This window comes from Macrotis lagotis, chromosome 7 (assembly GCF_037893015.1).
Source record: "Macrotis lagotis isolate mMagLag1 chromosome 7, bilby.v1.9.chrom.fasta, whole genome shotgun sequence".
Taxonomy (NCBI): domain Eukaryota; kingdom Metazoa; phylum Chordata; class Mammalia; order Peramelemorphia; family Peramelidae; genus Macrotis; species Macrotis lagotis.
The window spans coordinates 314,862-331,925 of NC_133664.1; the positions used below are offsets into that span (position 1 = coordinate 314,862).

Consider the following 17,064-nt stretch of genomic DNA (forward strand, 5'->3'; position numbering starts at 1 on the left):
GAAAAGCCATCCTCTCCAGGGGCTTCTGCTCTGAAATTCAGCTCCAATGCTTTTAAGATCAGATCCCAGAAACTACTTTCTGATAGGCTGAAATGCCACAAATGCAGTATTCTGGCAAGTGCTTAGCATGATGTTACCCAGAAGCCCCCAGCACTGACAAGGTTTATGCAGTTTGAGGAGAAAAAGGAGCTGCAGCATAAGGAAAAAAATACGGTTAAGAACATAAAGGATCAGAAGGTTTAGAAGATTAGGAAACAGAAGTTGTACTTTCCTGAATGATTTACCCTTTATCAAAAAACTATCAGGGGACATCAGGGGAAAGGCAAGAGGAAGAGTGGAAGCGGACATGTCCCCAAAGCCCCGTTGGGGTCAAGTCACCACCTAAACTCACCATTGCTCTTCCCAGCTGCCTTTTTTTTGCTGATAACAAAACTGTTGGCTTGTTTTGTCTTCCAGTTAACTGTCCCATCTATGTCATCAGCACTGCTTAATAAAAAAGCTTTTCAGAATAAAACAAATGCAAAAAAAAAGAATTAATGTTAAATCAAAAGAGATTTGTACACATCAACTCCAGTTATCTGGAACCCTCCTAGCACAGCTGACATAGCTTTATTTTTAATTTTTTTGCTATTTGCAAGACAATGGGGTTAAGTGATTTTCTCAAGGACATACAGCTAGGTAATTAAGTGTCTGAGGCCACATTTGAAGTTCTCCTGACACCAGGGCAAATGCTCTATCCACTGTGCCACCTAGCTGCCCCTATCACTTTGCTTTCTCACAAGACTTTGCTAAAGAGTTTTCAACATCACATAATTTAATGGGGAGCTATTAAGTTGCATGATATGACTTCAAATCTATTCCCAAATTTCTTGGTACTCTTTGCCCAAAGGAAAGACCAATGTTTCAGAATTCAGATAATTTACATTATTTGCATGAATGTGAAACTCTCTGAACTTGAGTCTTTGCAGACAAAGAAAACTTTCAGCATGTACACAGTTGTAAAAGTTTTTTTTTTTTTAAACCCAACTGTCCCAATTTACCTTCTGGCTGAACTTGGTTCTTTGGATGCCCAGAAACTACTGAACAGCCAGTGACATATTTCAAGCCAAGTGGTGAAACATTTCCTCAGTTTTCACAAATGCTTTTATGCCTCAACCCCATGAGGCACCAAGTCCTGAGCCACTCAACTGGTAAACAACTGAGTTGGGGGTTGAAGCTGTATGGCCTGACTCCAATCCGAGTCCAATCAAAAGGTAACTCGACTAACCTTTTTAACAAGACCAAGGAAGGAATGAAAAAAAATCTCCTGCAGAAAGGTCAACAAGAAAAACACTCTCCTTCAGGAAAGATGCCCTCCCTGCCCTTTGACCACAAAAAGTTCAAAAGGGGCTGACACTCCAGAGGGAAGAGGCAGTCCAGGGACTGTGGTTATACAGATGCACATTTTACACTCAGATACTGGAGCTTCAGTCTGATGCATGTCTCCTCAGCCACTAAAGCCAACATAAGGGGGAATTGTTTTCAACCCTTCCCGCAGGTGCTGCTGGGTCAGACTTTTTGGTCTTTCTTAGCTGAGGCTGGTTGGGATACCCTGGACATCTAACTGCTTCCCCAGATCCTAAAGGAGGCCTGATGACCAGCTGTCCAGGTTCTCCAGGGCTCATCTAGCTTATGTGCATTCAGAGTAGGTATGCCCATTCCCACCCCACCACCCCCATTGCCTCCCACCCCCAGGAACCTAAATGAAAATATATCAGTTTTGAAAATCATCCTTAGAAGTTTCCATAACACCTGGGTGTTGGGACTAAGGGCTAGGGAGGCTAGATTTAACTAGTCCAGATCAAGGCCTCTATGAGGTTATATTACTGTAGCCAATGGACCATGACCTACATTGTTTGAGTGACTGCCTTGTGCCAGGCCCTGAGGATTCAGAAAAAAACACAAAAGGGTCCAGTGGCCACAGAAAAGGAGAAGACTAGGGAGAAGCCATCTCTGAGCCTCAGGTGAAGGGCTAGGCTAGAAAAAAATTTATTTTATGTTGCTGCACTTGCCATTGTTGCAAGGAGCTTTTCTATCCAGATCAAAATGGGCTGGACAAGTCATCACTGGTGGCTAAGATAAACTCCAGCTTCTCTTCTGATCACCTAATGCCTCTTCCTGACCACTAGTGGATGTCTGTACAAGATCATGGTCTATGGGTAATAATTGAGGCAGAATGGAACAAATGAGAACATATCACGAAGATTTTAAGAGTCAGGATTTCTAGAACACATTTTAAAACAATCTGAGAACAATTTTATGTGATTTGATCCTTCCTTTAAAAAAAATTACCTAGACTCTTATACAGAGTAAATTTTCATTTCACAAACATAACTCTCTTTCTTTTGGCCTAAGTTTCATCGGAATTCAAATAGATGTCAAAGATCTTTAAGATAAGAGGAGAATTCCTGTCCTTAGGGCCAACTAGAAATATCTCCAGGCAGGCTAATAAGTCCTAGAACAAAGATATTAAAGAGAAAAAGGCCATTTCCCCCCAGTCAAAAACTTTGTATATGACTGATAAGTCTGAGGTTATCCATTGCTATTCTGAAACTTGTTAGGAATGACCTTGGTGGTAATTTGCTCCCCCTCACTTGAAGTTTTCCTGCAAAGGATGGACTGCCTGCCTGCCCCATGCTGGTACACTTGGCAAAACATGGAAGTTCAGGTAGAGGTTGGATCAGGGAAGCCTTGAGGTTCCCTCCACCTCTGAGATTCTAGGATTCTGGGTCTCCAAATTATCAGATATGGTTATAAACACACAGAAAAATAAAACGTATCTCATAATATTGGGGGGAGGCCTTTACTGAGGAAAGCAGGACAGCAAATAGAAGGAGGGAGAGGAAAGAGAATAAGTATTTCTTAAGCCCAGGCAGTATGCTATGCTGTTTAGAAAAAGAGAAAAGCTTCACTATAACCTTCAAAATATCCAATATAATCCTGATGGAAAGAAGTGATTCAAATGTCAGGAAAATGACTAGAGATGTGTGTTTTTTCCTAGTGTTGATATATTATTGCTCTCCCAATCCCCTCCCCCTTTACAAGGCTGATTCTCACCCTATAAAAGATGAAGATAATCTAAATTGATAAAGAAGTGATGAAATTTAAGCTCCCAGAAGGGTCAATTTAATTGTTTTTGTCTTCATATTCTTAAGGTGCCTGGTACCTAGTCACTTACTGGATGTTAATTGATAGCTTGAAGTCCACACTTTCCTTTTCTTTGACTGATTTCATTTTATACATACACATATTTATTTTTATTTAATTAATTTTTAGATTGTCTCTACTTTCCAATAAATCTCTCTCCATAACCCTTCCCAGAGGGGGTAACCCTTTCAAAAAAATAAAATAAAAAGGAGGGGGGAAAAGCCCCATCGAGCTAAACTAACCAACATACTGGCAACAGTCTGCCATGATATGCAGCGTTGCCATGGTCCCCAACCTCTGCAAAGCAGAGGGAGGGGCTTTCTCACATCTTGTCTCTGGGCAGAACTTGGAGATTTTCATTTTGCTGCATTCAGCTTCAATCCATCCACCACCATGGATAGAGCTCTTCCCTAATTAACAGGCACCTGCTTTGCCAAACCTTCATTTTAAATAAAACCCTTCAAGTCGAATAGGATGAAAGCAGGAACCCAAAGAGAACAGAGTATCCTGTCCTATGGAATAATACACACATTGGGTGGTGATTCCTAAGCAATGGAGAATGGCTTTTCTGAAAACAGGCATGACAACAAGTAATTTCACATATATATATGAGGAAGCTCAGATTGAACCATAAGTAAGATACACTATCCCTTTAAGTTAAATGGAGGTGTTTAGTAGAAAAAAGGACCCAAAAAATGTCTTTGTAAAGGAAGAGATTTTTGTCAGATGATGGGGGATATTGCCATTAATATGGATGAACATTTTGATTTCTAAGAAGAATAGAAAAAGAGCTTTGTTTTTCACATACACACACACACAATGCTTTTAGATAGTATTTGGACAATTATAGAGAGGGAAAAAAACTGTGGTGTAAGAGATACCCCTCAGATCACTTAGTGACCAATAAAGAATGATGTCTTGATTATGTGGGAAGAGGGGCAGAGGAAGTTCATTTATTCATTAGAGAAATGTGAGTATAAAAAATTAGTTTCAAGGATACCAAAGATGTGCAGGATTTCAAAGCCACAAGGCATGTTGTTTTTTGTTTTTCAGTCGTGTCTTACTCTTTGTGATCCCATTTAGGGTTTTCATGGCAAAGATACTGAAATAGTTTGCCATTTTCTTCTCATCTGTATGATGGAAATTCATCTGTAAAATGCAAAAGGCAAAGAGGGTAGAGTGACTTGCCCAGGGACACACAGTACTGAGTGTCTGAGACCAGATCTGAACTCAGTCTTCCTAACTCCAGGCCAGGCATTCTGTCCCCTGAAGAACCTTCTTGCCCTAAGAGTGATGTATCAGCTCATTTGCATATACCTGGTATATTATTATAAACTTTTAAAATGAGGATAAATGTTTGGAGACTGAGATATGATTAAAAAGTATCCTTCAGATAGTGTCAGTTAATGAAAGAATTTGAAAATGCTTTGATCCCAGTAAAGAGGAGAGGAGAGCCCACTATTGACCAAGGGTTCTAGCGCCAACTTATCCAACAGAGCACCACCTTTACAGAGGGCATGGCACTCTCTGTTGCCATCTGGGGCAATCAACCTGTGTTTTGGTCATGATTGAATCAGGTAGCATCTGGGGAGTGAAGAGCTGGTCCATCTGATCTGGACTATCCAGAGATGTCCAGGTAGATGACAATGTCAATGATTCAACTTAAAGAAAACTGAGGCTTACTTTCAGAACAATTACTAGATGTCTTTTAAAGGAGATTATTACTGAAAGAGCTTAAAAATACTATTTAGAGCAGAGAAGGAAAAAACATTATTCTCTGGCATCCTCCAAGACCAGCTGAGGGATTCAGGAGTAAAGCAGTGACTTAAGAATTAGTTTTGTGTTGTACAAAAGTACCTGAATGGCCCCTATAGTCCAGTTTTGAGGTCCTCTGAACCCCTGAGTCTTCCTCTCTTAGGTGCTTCTCCCTCATAACTACTCACTATTCCTTGGTAGGGAAAGAATGATTTGGGTTCCTGTGTATATTAAGGTGTATTTTATTATGTATTAACTTAATATAAAAGCATCTACAATTTTTTTACTTTAAAAGTCTTGTTATTGCATTAAATATCACCTCTTTCGAGTGGTTGATTGTTTAGAGGGAAAACACACTGGTGGAAGCTCACACTAGAATGGTGAATTTTAATAGAAGCATGTGGTAGTGGTCTATCTCTGGGTAGCAGCTAGTATAAGAGCAAGAAGTTCAGCTAGGTGATACAGGGGATAGAGCACAGCCTTGGAGTCAGGAGGATGGGAGTGTGAATCCAGCCTCCAGACACTTGATATTTACTAGTGTGTAACCTTGGACAAGTCACCTGACCTGGACTGCCTCACATCCAGAACCAACTCCAGTAGTCTTGATTCCTGTCTGGTCACTGGACCCAGATGACTATGAAGGTGAAAGTGAGGCTGGTGATTTAGCACAAGCCCACCTCACTCCAATTCACTTGCTTGTTATGGAATCACCTCCATGATGTCATCTTCAAGAATGAAGGACAAACATCAAAATAAGAGTGGGCCAACAACCCAGCTCACAAAAGAAGTGGATTTTGTCATGCCCTTTTAGAGTGTTATGGATGAGGATTTTTTTTGACAATGTGGAGGTACTCATGGACCTGATGGGATTTAATTCCATGCTTTTGTGCTACATAAGATATAAGATCACAGGTATAGAGCTGAAAGGTACCTCTTAGAGATGAGGAAACGAGGCTGAGAGTGGTTATACGATAAATAAGAATAAGGAATAGAGCTCAAATCTCTTGATTCCAAAGACTGACCTATTTCCAGGGTACCATTCCTTCATTTCAGGGTATGTAGAAAGCTAAAAGACCTGAAGAACTGAGTTTTCATGAAGCTAAGGATTCTATGAACTGAGGACAGAGGGCAATCAGTCTAGGCAAGGGGTGAACTCAGCAAAGGTGCTGATATAGAGGGTCAAACTTGTTCAGCATCAAACTGAGGCCCAGACTCCATCTTGGGGCTTTTCACTGCAGGGTCTCTCCAAAGTTTTTAAGGACCACTGTGACATAGTTTGGGTCCTTCGCATGGGTAAATCTGAGTATAGACCCACTTCTGAGAGCAGGACTTGAGTCACATAGCTCCATGGTGCAGTTAAGGGAATAGAGTCTTAAAAAGGCTTTGTGCGAAGAGGGGAGAGACCCCAGGAAAGTACCATGAGAGAGGGGTAGGAGTCAGAAATGGAACTACAGGATTTCTCTTCATGTTTAACTGGACATAAGTTCAATTTGGGATTTCATCAGGTGGGGGTGGGGGGGAGAGCTGGTGTGGAAATTCAAAATGGCAACTGGTCTGAAATTTGGGAGTTTTAGGAAGTCACCTAGAACATTGTATGGTTTTTGTCCAGTCATCCAGCCCTTGAGAGAGACCCCCCCCTCCCCAATGCTGCCAACTCTTCTCTGATGTGATAATTATTAATTTCCAATTTCTAATCAATCCTCTTTTCTTCTGTTCTTTTGGTATGTTGGTTGGTATTGTTATTATCAGGAAAGATGAAGATAAGTAAATAAAATTCTATGACAAAGAAATCAGTCCCAACTAAGATAAGTAAATAAAATTCTATGACAAAGAAATCAGTCCCAACTCTTGGTCAAGTGGGATTTTAAAAGAAGGCAATATATTTGGAATTGCAAGAAAACTGTATGGTCCATAGAATGAGGTTTCTGTAACTTCCAAATAAGGAGTATTAGCAGACCAATTTGTCTGTAATAATAGCTAAGAAAACACTAGAAAAGACACTGAGCTGATAAAAATTCGCCTGTATATCCTTCTATTAGTACAAATTAGGATCTCCAAGACTGATAAGTGTCTATTATGCTTCTTTCAATAAAATAACACTTTACTAATCATAATAGTGAACACAGATACAATATTTAAAATTTGCAAAACTCTTTACATATATTCATGCAATCAGAGTGATATAACAACTTTGGAAGGAAGGTACAATTATTACCCCCATCTTGTGGATAGTGAAACTAAGTCTGAGAGTCAGGGTGACACAACTAGGAAATATCTGAGGCAGGATTTAAACTCTGGTGTTCCTGACTCCAGACCTAGCTTTTTATCCCCTGTGGCTATTCAGCAGCCATTTGTTCAAAATAACAAAACTCATTTGGGATACAGCAAAATGACATCCACAACAAAAAGCTGACCCAAGATTAGATGTCAACTGAAAGGTGCCAAGGGACCAGGAGAATGTGCTTCTTTCCTCCCCATCCAGAGACTCACTCTCCTGCATCTTTGGGAACTAGGCAGCATCCTGGCTGAGCATTCAATTTGCAGACCACACAATAAATCAATCTTGCCAACATGAAGTGAATTCCTAACTCCAAAGAACTCTGTCAAAGCTTTGGAAGAAGGGACCAAATGTCCCTAGAGCTAAGGGTCTCAAAACAATATATACACAAGAGTCTCTCTTTGTTTGGGAAGCAGACCTGAGCAGACTGACTACTACCAAGGAAAAGGACCTCATCCCTCCCAAGGAGGGGCAATCCTCCTCAGGCTAGTTTGTTTAACAAAAGGTCTGCCCATCTGGTCTCACTTAAAGGGGCAGATTTCTTAGCTGGAAAAGAAAAGAAATAATCTAGACAGGTAGATCCCATTCTGTCTAAAAGTTGCTGATCTTAAGAACAGTGTTTCCTTAGACCCAAGAGAATGTAGGGAGTCTTACGATGAAGCTTAGCAACCTTCTAAGTTTGACTATAACTGAACTCTAACCGCAACACCACTACAGCTCCAAATGAGAACATTTTCCCCAAAGGAAACCCACTTTTTTTCCATGTTGACACCATCTTCTGTTCAAGACAGACCTCTTAGGTCTTCATAAAAACTGTTTGTCATTGGGTGATCTATGACATGGTTATGAAAGACAGCTACCCTGTCAGAATTTAGAACACAGCAGAAAACAAATGGTTCCAAAGTTAATGTAATGAGATGACTTTCAAATGGGAAAGGGCTTCTTCTCTCTCACTGAATGGAAGCTCCCTGGGAGTAAAGAATGTTTACCATTTATAACTGTGGACGCCCTCCACTCCAAAAGTCCAGCAGGTGCCTTATAGTCAGGAAATGCCAAATAAAAGAATATTGAATTGATTGGAATCTTAGGTAATTTTAATCAGCCCATTTTCCCATTTTAGCTTAATTCAATAGTCCCACAACAGATTGTGGCAATTCCATGGACAACAGGCCACACGTAAAGACCCCACTGGGAACTGATCTTGTATTAGACATAATGCAAAGGTGTGACTCTTCAAAGCTGTCCTAATGGACAAACACCCCCAAATACCCCCAGTCCCTCTTTTTTGATCTAGTATCAGTTGGTCACTTTATTACTTCCTTGGAGGGGAATACATTGGTATTACTCAGAAATGACTTAAAATGCAAAGTTGTGGGCAGCTAGGTGGCATAGTGGATAAAGCACCGCCCTTGGAGTCAGGAATACCTGGGTTCAAATCTGGTCTCAGACACTTAACAATTACCTAGCTGTGTGGCCTTGGGCAAGCCACTAAACCCTGCTTGCCTTGCCAAAAAAAACCCTAAAAAAATGCAAAGTTGCTTATTCACCATTTGAGGCCCATCTGTATAATTGGGAAATCCTCTTTTCTTGTGTTTTTTTCTTCACGCCTCTTTCAGTCTCAAATTCCAAACCCATGGATTTCAACAAACTTGACTGCCACTGCCCATGTAATTTGGTAACAGTAAAAAGCACAAATCAGAGATGTTTAAATAATGTATTGGCTGGGGAAAAGGTCATAGGCAGAGGCCCCTGTGCCTTAGAAAAGCAGGGCAAAGAAGCTGTGGATGAAATAGAATTGCTCTTACCCACTGCCTACTGCCAACTCCTCCAACACATTAAAACCACAGACCAATAATTTTGTTCTTTTTAGAATTGAATTAGTTCAACTCCTCTCACTTTTCCAAAATGTCAGTTAACTGTCAATCTCAAGAGAGAAATTTGTTGAGCCCCTCTAGCTGTTATGACTGTTTAGGAATTCTCAAAATACATGTTAAATTTGTTCATAGGGAATGAAAGAGTTAAACTATGTCTCAACTTACCCTCCAAAAGGGCACTTTTTTTGCACTCTCTTTAGAGTCCTTTAGGCTTTCTCCAGGTGAACAGTTAACTCCAAGTCTCACAGACTCGCCATGAGAGTTATCTGTGAAGGATTCCTCACCCTCTTCAGTGCTACAAACTAACTCCTTCCAAGATTACAGTGAATTCTTAGTCTCTGCATTTTCTTAAAACCACAGAAACTGTTACCAAGGTCTGTGAGGGAGGGACTATGGAAGATGGAGTATTCAGCATGCGATTAACATTGCTGCCAGCAATTCATCCACCCACATGCTGCCCATCACTGCTGAGAAGCTTCCATGGAAATGTGTTTTCATTTCTATTGGCTTTTCTTCCATTTGTATTGTGAATTCTCTGCAACCATAATCCAAATAAGAAAAAGAGGTTCATCTGAAAATGTGGGACATGAAAGATGTCACCCACTAGTAGAGTGAACCCCTTCTTTACAGTTGCCTGCAAAGCATTTGCCAAACTTAGTAATCAATAGGTGTTAAGGACCAACCATAAGTCAGACATACTATGCTAGGCTAGGAGGGCAGAGGGGAAGGAAAAAGAACTTACATTCCACTGGGATGGGGATGGGGAAAGGTGGAAAAGGAGGAAACATTCACCAAAAAGTAAATTCAGTCTAAATACAAACACAAAATAATTGGGGGGGGGGGACACAAATCATTAATTCTGGAGAAATCAAGACAAGCCTCTTGGATGAGGTGGCACTTGAGTCCATCCCTAAAGGTCTGCAAAAGTTCTCAATAGATGAAGGAGAGGAGGGAGAGAATTCTAGACATAGGACAGCCTATGCAAAAGTGTGATGGTGGTAGATGGAATTTCATGAATGGGAAACGGTGAGCCAGTCAGGTTGGTTCAGACATGGACTGTATGAAGGGGAAGTAAGAGCTCATCATTCTGGAGAGATAGGATGGGACAAGGATGTCCAGAGCTTTCTTTATCTGTTTTTTGATTGATTGCTATTTTATTTAATTTTTCCAATTACATGTAATTAAAGTTTTCAACATTCATCTACTTACATGTTTATAAGTCACATAATTTTCTTCTACCCTTCCTCCCCACCCCCCTCCCCTAAGCAGTAAACAAACCAGTGAATATCTGTACAGAACTTTCAATACCAGATAAATCTGGATCCTAGTCTAGTTAACTGATGTGGCCAGACCAGCTTTTTAGAAATATCAATATGGTGACTGAATAGAAGATAGACTGGAGGGGGTGCAATTTGAGGAAGGAGGGTACCAGGAAAGCTATTCCAGTGGTCTGGGCAGAGTTTTAATAAAAGTCTGGATTCAGATGGTCATTACATATGGCAGTAGATAGAAAAGGAAAGAGGTAAAAAAAAAAAGCTGCAGTAGTACTGATCAAACTTGGCCACTGATCAACTCTAGGAGAAGAACTGAGACTCAACAGGAATTTGTCCCTAGACACCAGGCATCGTGAGGGGACTCTAAACTCCAAAAGACTCTCATTCTGCCAGAGGAGTCAACATGGCCCTATGTTCACAGGGACAGGGACCATCGTAGAGAGCATTGCCTTGACCAGAGAAGGTGAGCGAGTACTCACCTTCTCTCTAACATCCAGAGAGATGCCTGGATCCCTGAGGGGTGGATGCACTGAGGGCTTAAGATGCCCAGGAGCATGAGGGTTCATACATACATCAAACATATACACATACATGCAGCAACATGTCCCTATCGCATACATTCTGTGTGTGCACATATCACTCACATGCACATTTATATACCTGTCATACACAGACACACATCACATATACCCACACACATAAACACAAAGTCATCTTTGTAGAGTGGAAGGCAGGAACAGTGAGATGGTGAATCAAGTGAATTAATGGAAGGCTGTGAGGAATTAAACTGAATCTTGAAGCAAACCAAGATTTTTGAGATACAAATTTGAAGGAAGAATCCATTCTAGGCATGGAGGATAGGCTGCGTGAAGAGAGGGAGATAAAAAAATGAAGGGTGTGTGTAAGGAGTAGTGTTGGATGTGGTGAGGAGGAGGGTTTGACTGGCCCATGGAACACATGAAGATGAGGAATGAGCCTTAATAGGCCTTTAAATGCCACAAAGGGAGATGTATATCTAACTAATAAAGGAGCAGGAAAGCAATATGATCATACTAGTTTTAATGGAAAAATCCCCAACAAATTAAGTAAAATCATTGGTTAAGTAGGTAAAAAGAAAAAATAAAGAAAAACAGCATCAAAACCAGTATCAAAAATGGAAAAAAGGCAAATGAAAGACCATTCAAGATAAAATTGAAACAATTATTGGGAGCTATTTTGTCCAATTATATGCCACTGACAATCTAAGTGAAAATTGGATGAATTTCTACAAAAATATAAATGGCCCAGATTAACAAGATAGGAAATAAGATATTTAAATAACCGAATCTTAAAAACAAAGAAACTAGACAAGCCAAAAATGTATTTCCTAAGAAAAAATTCAGTGTCAGATGGATTGACAAGTCAATTCTACCAACCATTTAAAGGAAAACTAATTCGAACACTACATAAACAATCTGAAAAAAATAGGTAAAGGAATCCTATCAGTTTTCTTTTTTATTAAAAATATGGTTTTGATACCTAAACCAAGGAGAGCAAAAACAGATAAAGAAAACTCTAGACCAATTTCCCTAATGAACATGCATGGTAAATTTTTTAAATGAAACACCACTAAGGAGAGTAGAGCAATATATATTCCAAAGAACAGACACAATGACCAAGTGGAATTTATACCAGAAAGGTGGAGATGGTTCATTAGTAGGAAATTTTAAAGTATATTTGAACTAATAGATGCAGAAAAGACTTTCAACAAAAGCAACAACTTCTCCTACTTAAAACACAGAAAAATCATAGGAGCTCTTCTTAAAATGATAAGGAGTGTCTACCTAAAATCAAGAACAAACACTGCCTGTAATGGGGATAAATTAGAAGCCTCCCTAATAAGATCCGGGAGATATGAGGAAGTTATGATGAAAGTGATTATCACCATTTTTATTCAATATTGTTTTAGAAATGCTAGTTACAGCATTAAGGCATTATTTTCTAGAAATTAGAAAAATAAATTGAAGGAAAAAAGTAAGTAATAAGGAAACAAAACTGTCACTGATATATAATTGCATGCTTAGAGAACCCTAGAGAATTAACTAAAAACTATATGAAACATAAAATAAACCCACATAAATCAGTATACATATATACATATAAATACTTTACACAAATAAAAACAAATCAAAACAAATGGAGAATTATTAACTGCTCAGGTATAAGCCAAGTTAATATAATAGGAATTAGAGTTCTACCTAAATTAATTTACTTATTTAATGCCATACCATTTTAGTTTCATTGTTTATAAATAATACTTACAAATTAATATAAATATATTATAAATATATAGAATTATTTTATAAACTATCAGAAATTTATTTATAATATATCAAATGCATTACAAAATTATAATTTACAAGTATATTATAAATTAAAATGTTTATTAATATTATTCATACAATTATTTTATAGTACTAGGAAAAAATAATAAAATTCAACTAGAAGAGCAAAAAGTCAAGACTTTCAAAGGAATCAATGAAAACAAATGTAGAGGAAGGTGGCCTAGGCATAACAGATCTCAAATGGTATTTCATAACTAGTAAACATCAAAACAATCTGGCACTGGTTAAGCAACAGATCAGTGGACTAGATTAGGTACATAGCATATAGTAGAAAATGCACACAGTAATCGAGTGTTTGATAAACCCAGATTCCAGCTTTGAGCACAAATTCTCACTTTGCAACAAAAACTACTGGGAAAACTAGAAAATAATCTGAGAGAAACAGGCAGAAAACCACCTTTCTCATATCATATGCTAAGATAAGATAAAAAAAAGTATACATGATTTAGTTAATAAGCAAATTAGGGGAGTGTGGAATAGTTTATTGTCAGATCTATGAAGAAGGGAAGTTTGTGATCAAAAAAGAGAAGATCATGGGAAATAAAACATAATTTTGATTACATAAAATTAAAACACTTTTTCATGAACAAAAGCAAAGGAGCCAAAATTAGAGGGAAGGCAGGATACTGGAGGGAAATTTTATAGCAAGTTTCTCTGATAAAGACCTCCTTTCTCAAATCCATAAGGAATTCAAAGTTACAAAAATAAGAGCCATTCCCCAATTGATTAATGGTCAAAGGATCTGAACAGGCAGTTTTCAAAAGCAGAAATCAAAACTATATTGATAAGAAAAACATGCCAAATCACTAATTAGAGAAATGAAAATTTAAGCAATGCTGAGGTACCACCTCACAACCATCAGATTGGCTAACATGAGTGGGGGAGAGACTGGGAAGGGGAGAAAATTTGAAACAACATTTTTTAAAAATAAATGTCAAAATTTGTTTAAAAAAATTAAGTGAGAAAGAAATTAACAAGGGTAAACAGTTCTTTTCTAGAAGTTTGACTGCAAAAGGAAAGATATAAGGGTTGATTGATTGAGGGAAGAGTGGTACCAAGGGAAGATTCTTCCCAGGATTAGGGAGGTCTCGGGGTGTTTGGAGGCAGGGAGGGAATGAGACCATGGATAAAGAGGAGGCTGATTATAAGAGAAAGAAGAAGCTCCAAATGGATACATAACTTGAACTGTAAAGTTCACACACACACCCCCCCAAATGAAGAGAATTAGCTCAAGTATCTTCCATAGCTGCAGTAAAGAGGAGAGATCTAAATCAAACAATGGAGAGGAAAGAGCTAAATTTCTTTGAAACTATAAAAGCTTTTGTGAGTAACAAATTCAATATAACTAAGACATTTCTCTGATATTAAGAGCTCTAAGAAATAGCACCTATGCTTACATATACTACTGATGGCTGGCCGTTTCTGAATGGAAATGTCTTATATGCACTGGTCAAAGGATAGCAACAGTTCTCAAAGAATTCAAATTATTAACAATATATGAAGAATACTAGAAATCATTAATAAGAGAAATGTGAATCAAACCCACCCCATGATTTCAGTTTACACTCACTCAGCAAATTGGCAAGAGGACAAAAGACAGAATGAGTTGATATTGGGGATGCTGTGGAAAGATGAGTACACTGTTACAGTGTTGGTGGAGTTGTTCAATTGGTCCAACTGTTTTGGAAAGAAATTTTTAGTTAGCCAATAAAGTGACTAAAATATCCATATTCTTTGACTGAGAGATTCCACTCATTGTTAAGCGTATACCCCAAGAAAGAAAAAAAGAGTGTGGGGGAAAGGAGGAAAGGAAAAAAAGGAGGAAGGAGAAAAGGGAGGTTTCATTTACAACAAAATATCCTTAGCAGGACTTTTTGTCCTAACACAGAAACTGTTGATTGGGGAATGGCAGAATAAATTGAGGTCAATGAAAATGATGTAATATTACTTGGTGATAAGCAATAATGAAATTGAAGAATTCAGAGAAGCCAGGGAAAACTGATCCAGAGTGAAGGAAGAAAAACCAGAAAAAGACACACAAATTAAATGAACAATAAAACAAAACTGTTGCTGAGGAAATGACATTCCTCCTCCCACTCACCCCTATCCATGGATTCCTGAGGTAGGAACTGTGCTTGTGCTGTCAAGGCATGGTTCAAGGATGGGTTAGTTTGACTGGTTTGCTCCCTACCCCTCCTCTTTTTTTTTTTTTGACACTCTCTAGAGAGGGGAGGGAGAAGGTGATATGTGAATCTCATAATTTGAAAATAATGTTTCTCTAAGGACAAAAAGGACAAAAGACTGATAAAAATAGAAAAAAAACAAAAGTAAAGAAAATGAGAGTATTCAGAGGAGTAAGACAGAGGGGAAGCTTCCAGAGAAGATGGGCAGGGATGACTTGACCCAACAGGAAGACTGCCTCCTCCTCCACTGAGTCTGGAGCAAGAAAATGATGGGATGAGGCTGAAATTCCATTGAACTCCTTTCTTCAAAGGAGTTCAGATCTTCAATGGGCATGGGTAGGAATGTGGTGCTAGATGAGGTCAGGAACAGATGCTGTGGGAACTATGATGGAGAACTGGCTGGCAGAGTGAGAGGACTGGCTGAGGCCAGAGAAGACCAAGGGACTATCAGATAAGCCCAGTGTGGGAGGAACCCAGAGCTGGGGTTTGGAGAACATGGTGGGGACAAGGACCAGAGAGTGTGTCAATATTCTAAATGTAGTAGCAGGTCCAGGGAGGCAGAGAGCACGGAAGTCCTGGAGGCTAGAAAGGGTGAGGCCCAGGAAGCTATAATCACACAGGAGGTCAGTAGTGTTCCAGACTGTGACTACAGGACACCCAAGAGAGGGAGGACAAGTCCAAACGAGGGGCTATCCTCCTGGACTGCGGGAGGTCAATGGATGGAAGAGCACACTGAATGAAGGAGCATCACCATGGATGCTAATGTCCTGAATAGAAAGGTGGTGGCTGGGGTGGATGGTAGAATAATGCAGGGGGTGGCTGACAATACTGGATGGAGTGGAGTTGGGCCAAAAGGAAATTTGGGTGGGGTGGCCTGTGATTGGTCCCAGAACTGATCTGGTATGGGGGGGGGCAGAGAGGACAGAAAATCCACTAAGGAGGGTGGTCCCAGAGAGCAGTGTCCTAGGGGAGTGAGGCTGAGGGAATGGGTAGAGGGAGCTTCAGTCCAAGCAGCTCAACTGGGTTCTCAGAATTCTAAGGGGAACCAGATTGGATTATTTTTCCCTAATTTATTTTTCTAGGAGTGTGTGTGTGTGTGTGTGTGTGTGTGTGTGTGTGTGTGTGTGCCTTTGAAGGAGGTACTAACAGAAATAGCCTAAATCATCTAGGGGGCTAATCTGTGAGGATTAACGGGGCAGGGTTGGCCAGAGTGAGGCGATCATCCCCAGCTCCCTGGGTTGTGATGGAAGAGGGCCATTCAAGAAGCAAGTGGTCTGTGACACCATGCCTCAGTTTCCCCACACACACACACTCTTCTGGGGTGCACTGGGCCACTCTTCCCCAAAGTTTGCTATCACCATCCACACAGAAAAGACCAAGTGGATAAAGGCCCTACCTGGGGCAGCGTGACTGGGAGTGTGGCTCGCACGGACGAGGCTAGCTGGGGTCTCCCGCAGGCCCCCACGGGCCCCTCTGCACACCCACTAAGTGAGGGAAGGCTGAGCCCGGGGTTCGGGGAGCTGGCGGGCGCCCAGGACGGGGGTCTGGGGGCGCGGCCGTCCGAGGGGCCAGCGGGGGCCGCGGCGGGCTGAGCCAGGCTGGGGGCGGCCTCCTTGGCAGGCTGGAGCTGCCCCGGGGCCCCCCAAGCCCCGCTGGCGCCCCTGCGCTGCGGCCTCCGGAGTGAGGGGAGAACCAGGAGGGGGAGGGGAGGCGGCCGCGGCCGGGACGCGAGGGGGTGCCGGGACCCGTGTCCATCACGCGTGGGGCCGCGGCGGGAGGGGCCGGGGCCCGGGCCCGGGAGAGGGAGAGGGTGAGCGTGAGGGCGGGGCGGGCCCACGCGGGGCCCGGGCTCCCGGGGGCGGCGGACGCACCTGTGAGCGCCAGCAGGGCGGCGGCGGCGGCGGGGCTCCTGCCCGGCCAGGGTCCCCCCGCGGGGCCTCCGGGCGCCCGCAGCATCTTCCCGCTCGGTCCGGGCTCGGGCTCCTCGGCCCCGCGCGGCCCCGCCCGGCCGGAGCGGCCGGGGCTCTCGGGCTCCCCCCGGCGGCGGCCCGGCCCGGCCCGGCCCCCGCCACGCCCCCGCCACGCCCCCGCCACGCCCCCGCCACGCCCCCTTGCGGCTCCGGGCCGCGC

The 17,064-nt window shown here is 41.5% G+C and overlaps 1 protein-coding gene across 5 annotated transcripts in view; it reads right to left on the reverse strand.

Annotated features, from left to right (window-relative positions):
* The window catches only part of SGCE (sarcoglycan epsilon), a 51,903-nt gene extending 34,953 nt beyond the window's left edge, over positions 1 to 16,950 (reverse strand). For 3 of the 5 annotated variants that reach the window (XM_074195347.1, XM_074195344.1, XM_074195343.1), the window contains exons 1-2: positions 16,806 to 16,950; positions 392 to 499 (exon numbers count right to left, since the gene is read on the reverse strand). In XM_074195347.1, the coding sequence (XP_074051448.1) occupies positions 392 to 499; positions 16,806 to 16,890 (193 nt within the window). In that variant the 5' untranslated portion in view covers positions 16,891 to 16,950. The remainder of the gene's footprint in view (positions 1 to 391; positions 500 to 16,805) is intronic. The other 2 variants (XM_074195345.1, XM_074195346.1) reach the window with 2 other exon arrangements.
* Positions 16,951 to 17,064: the final 114 nt, after the last annotated feature.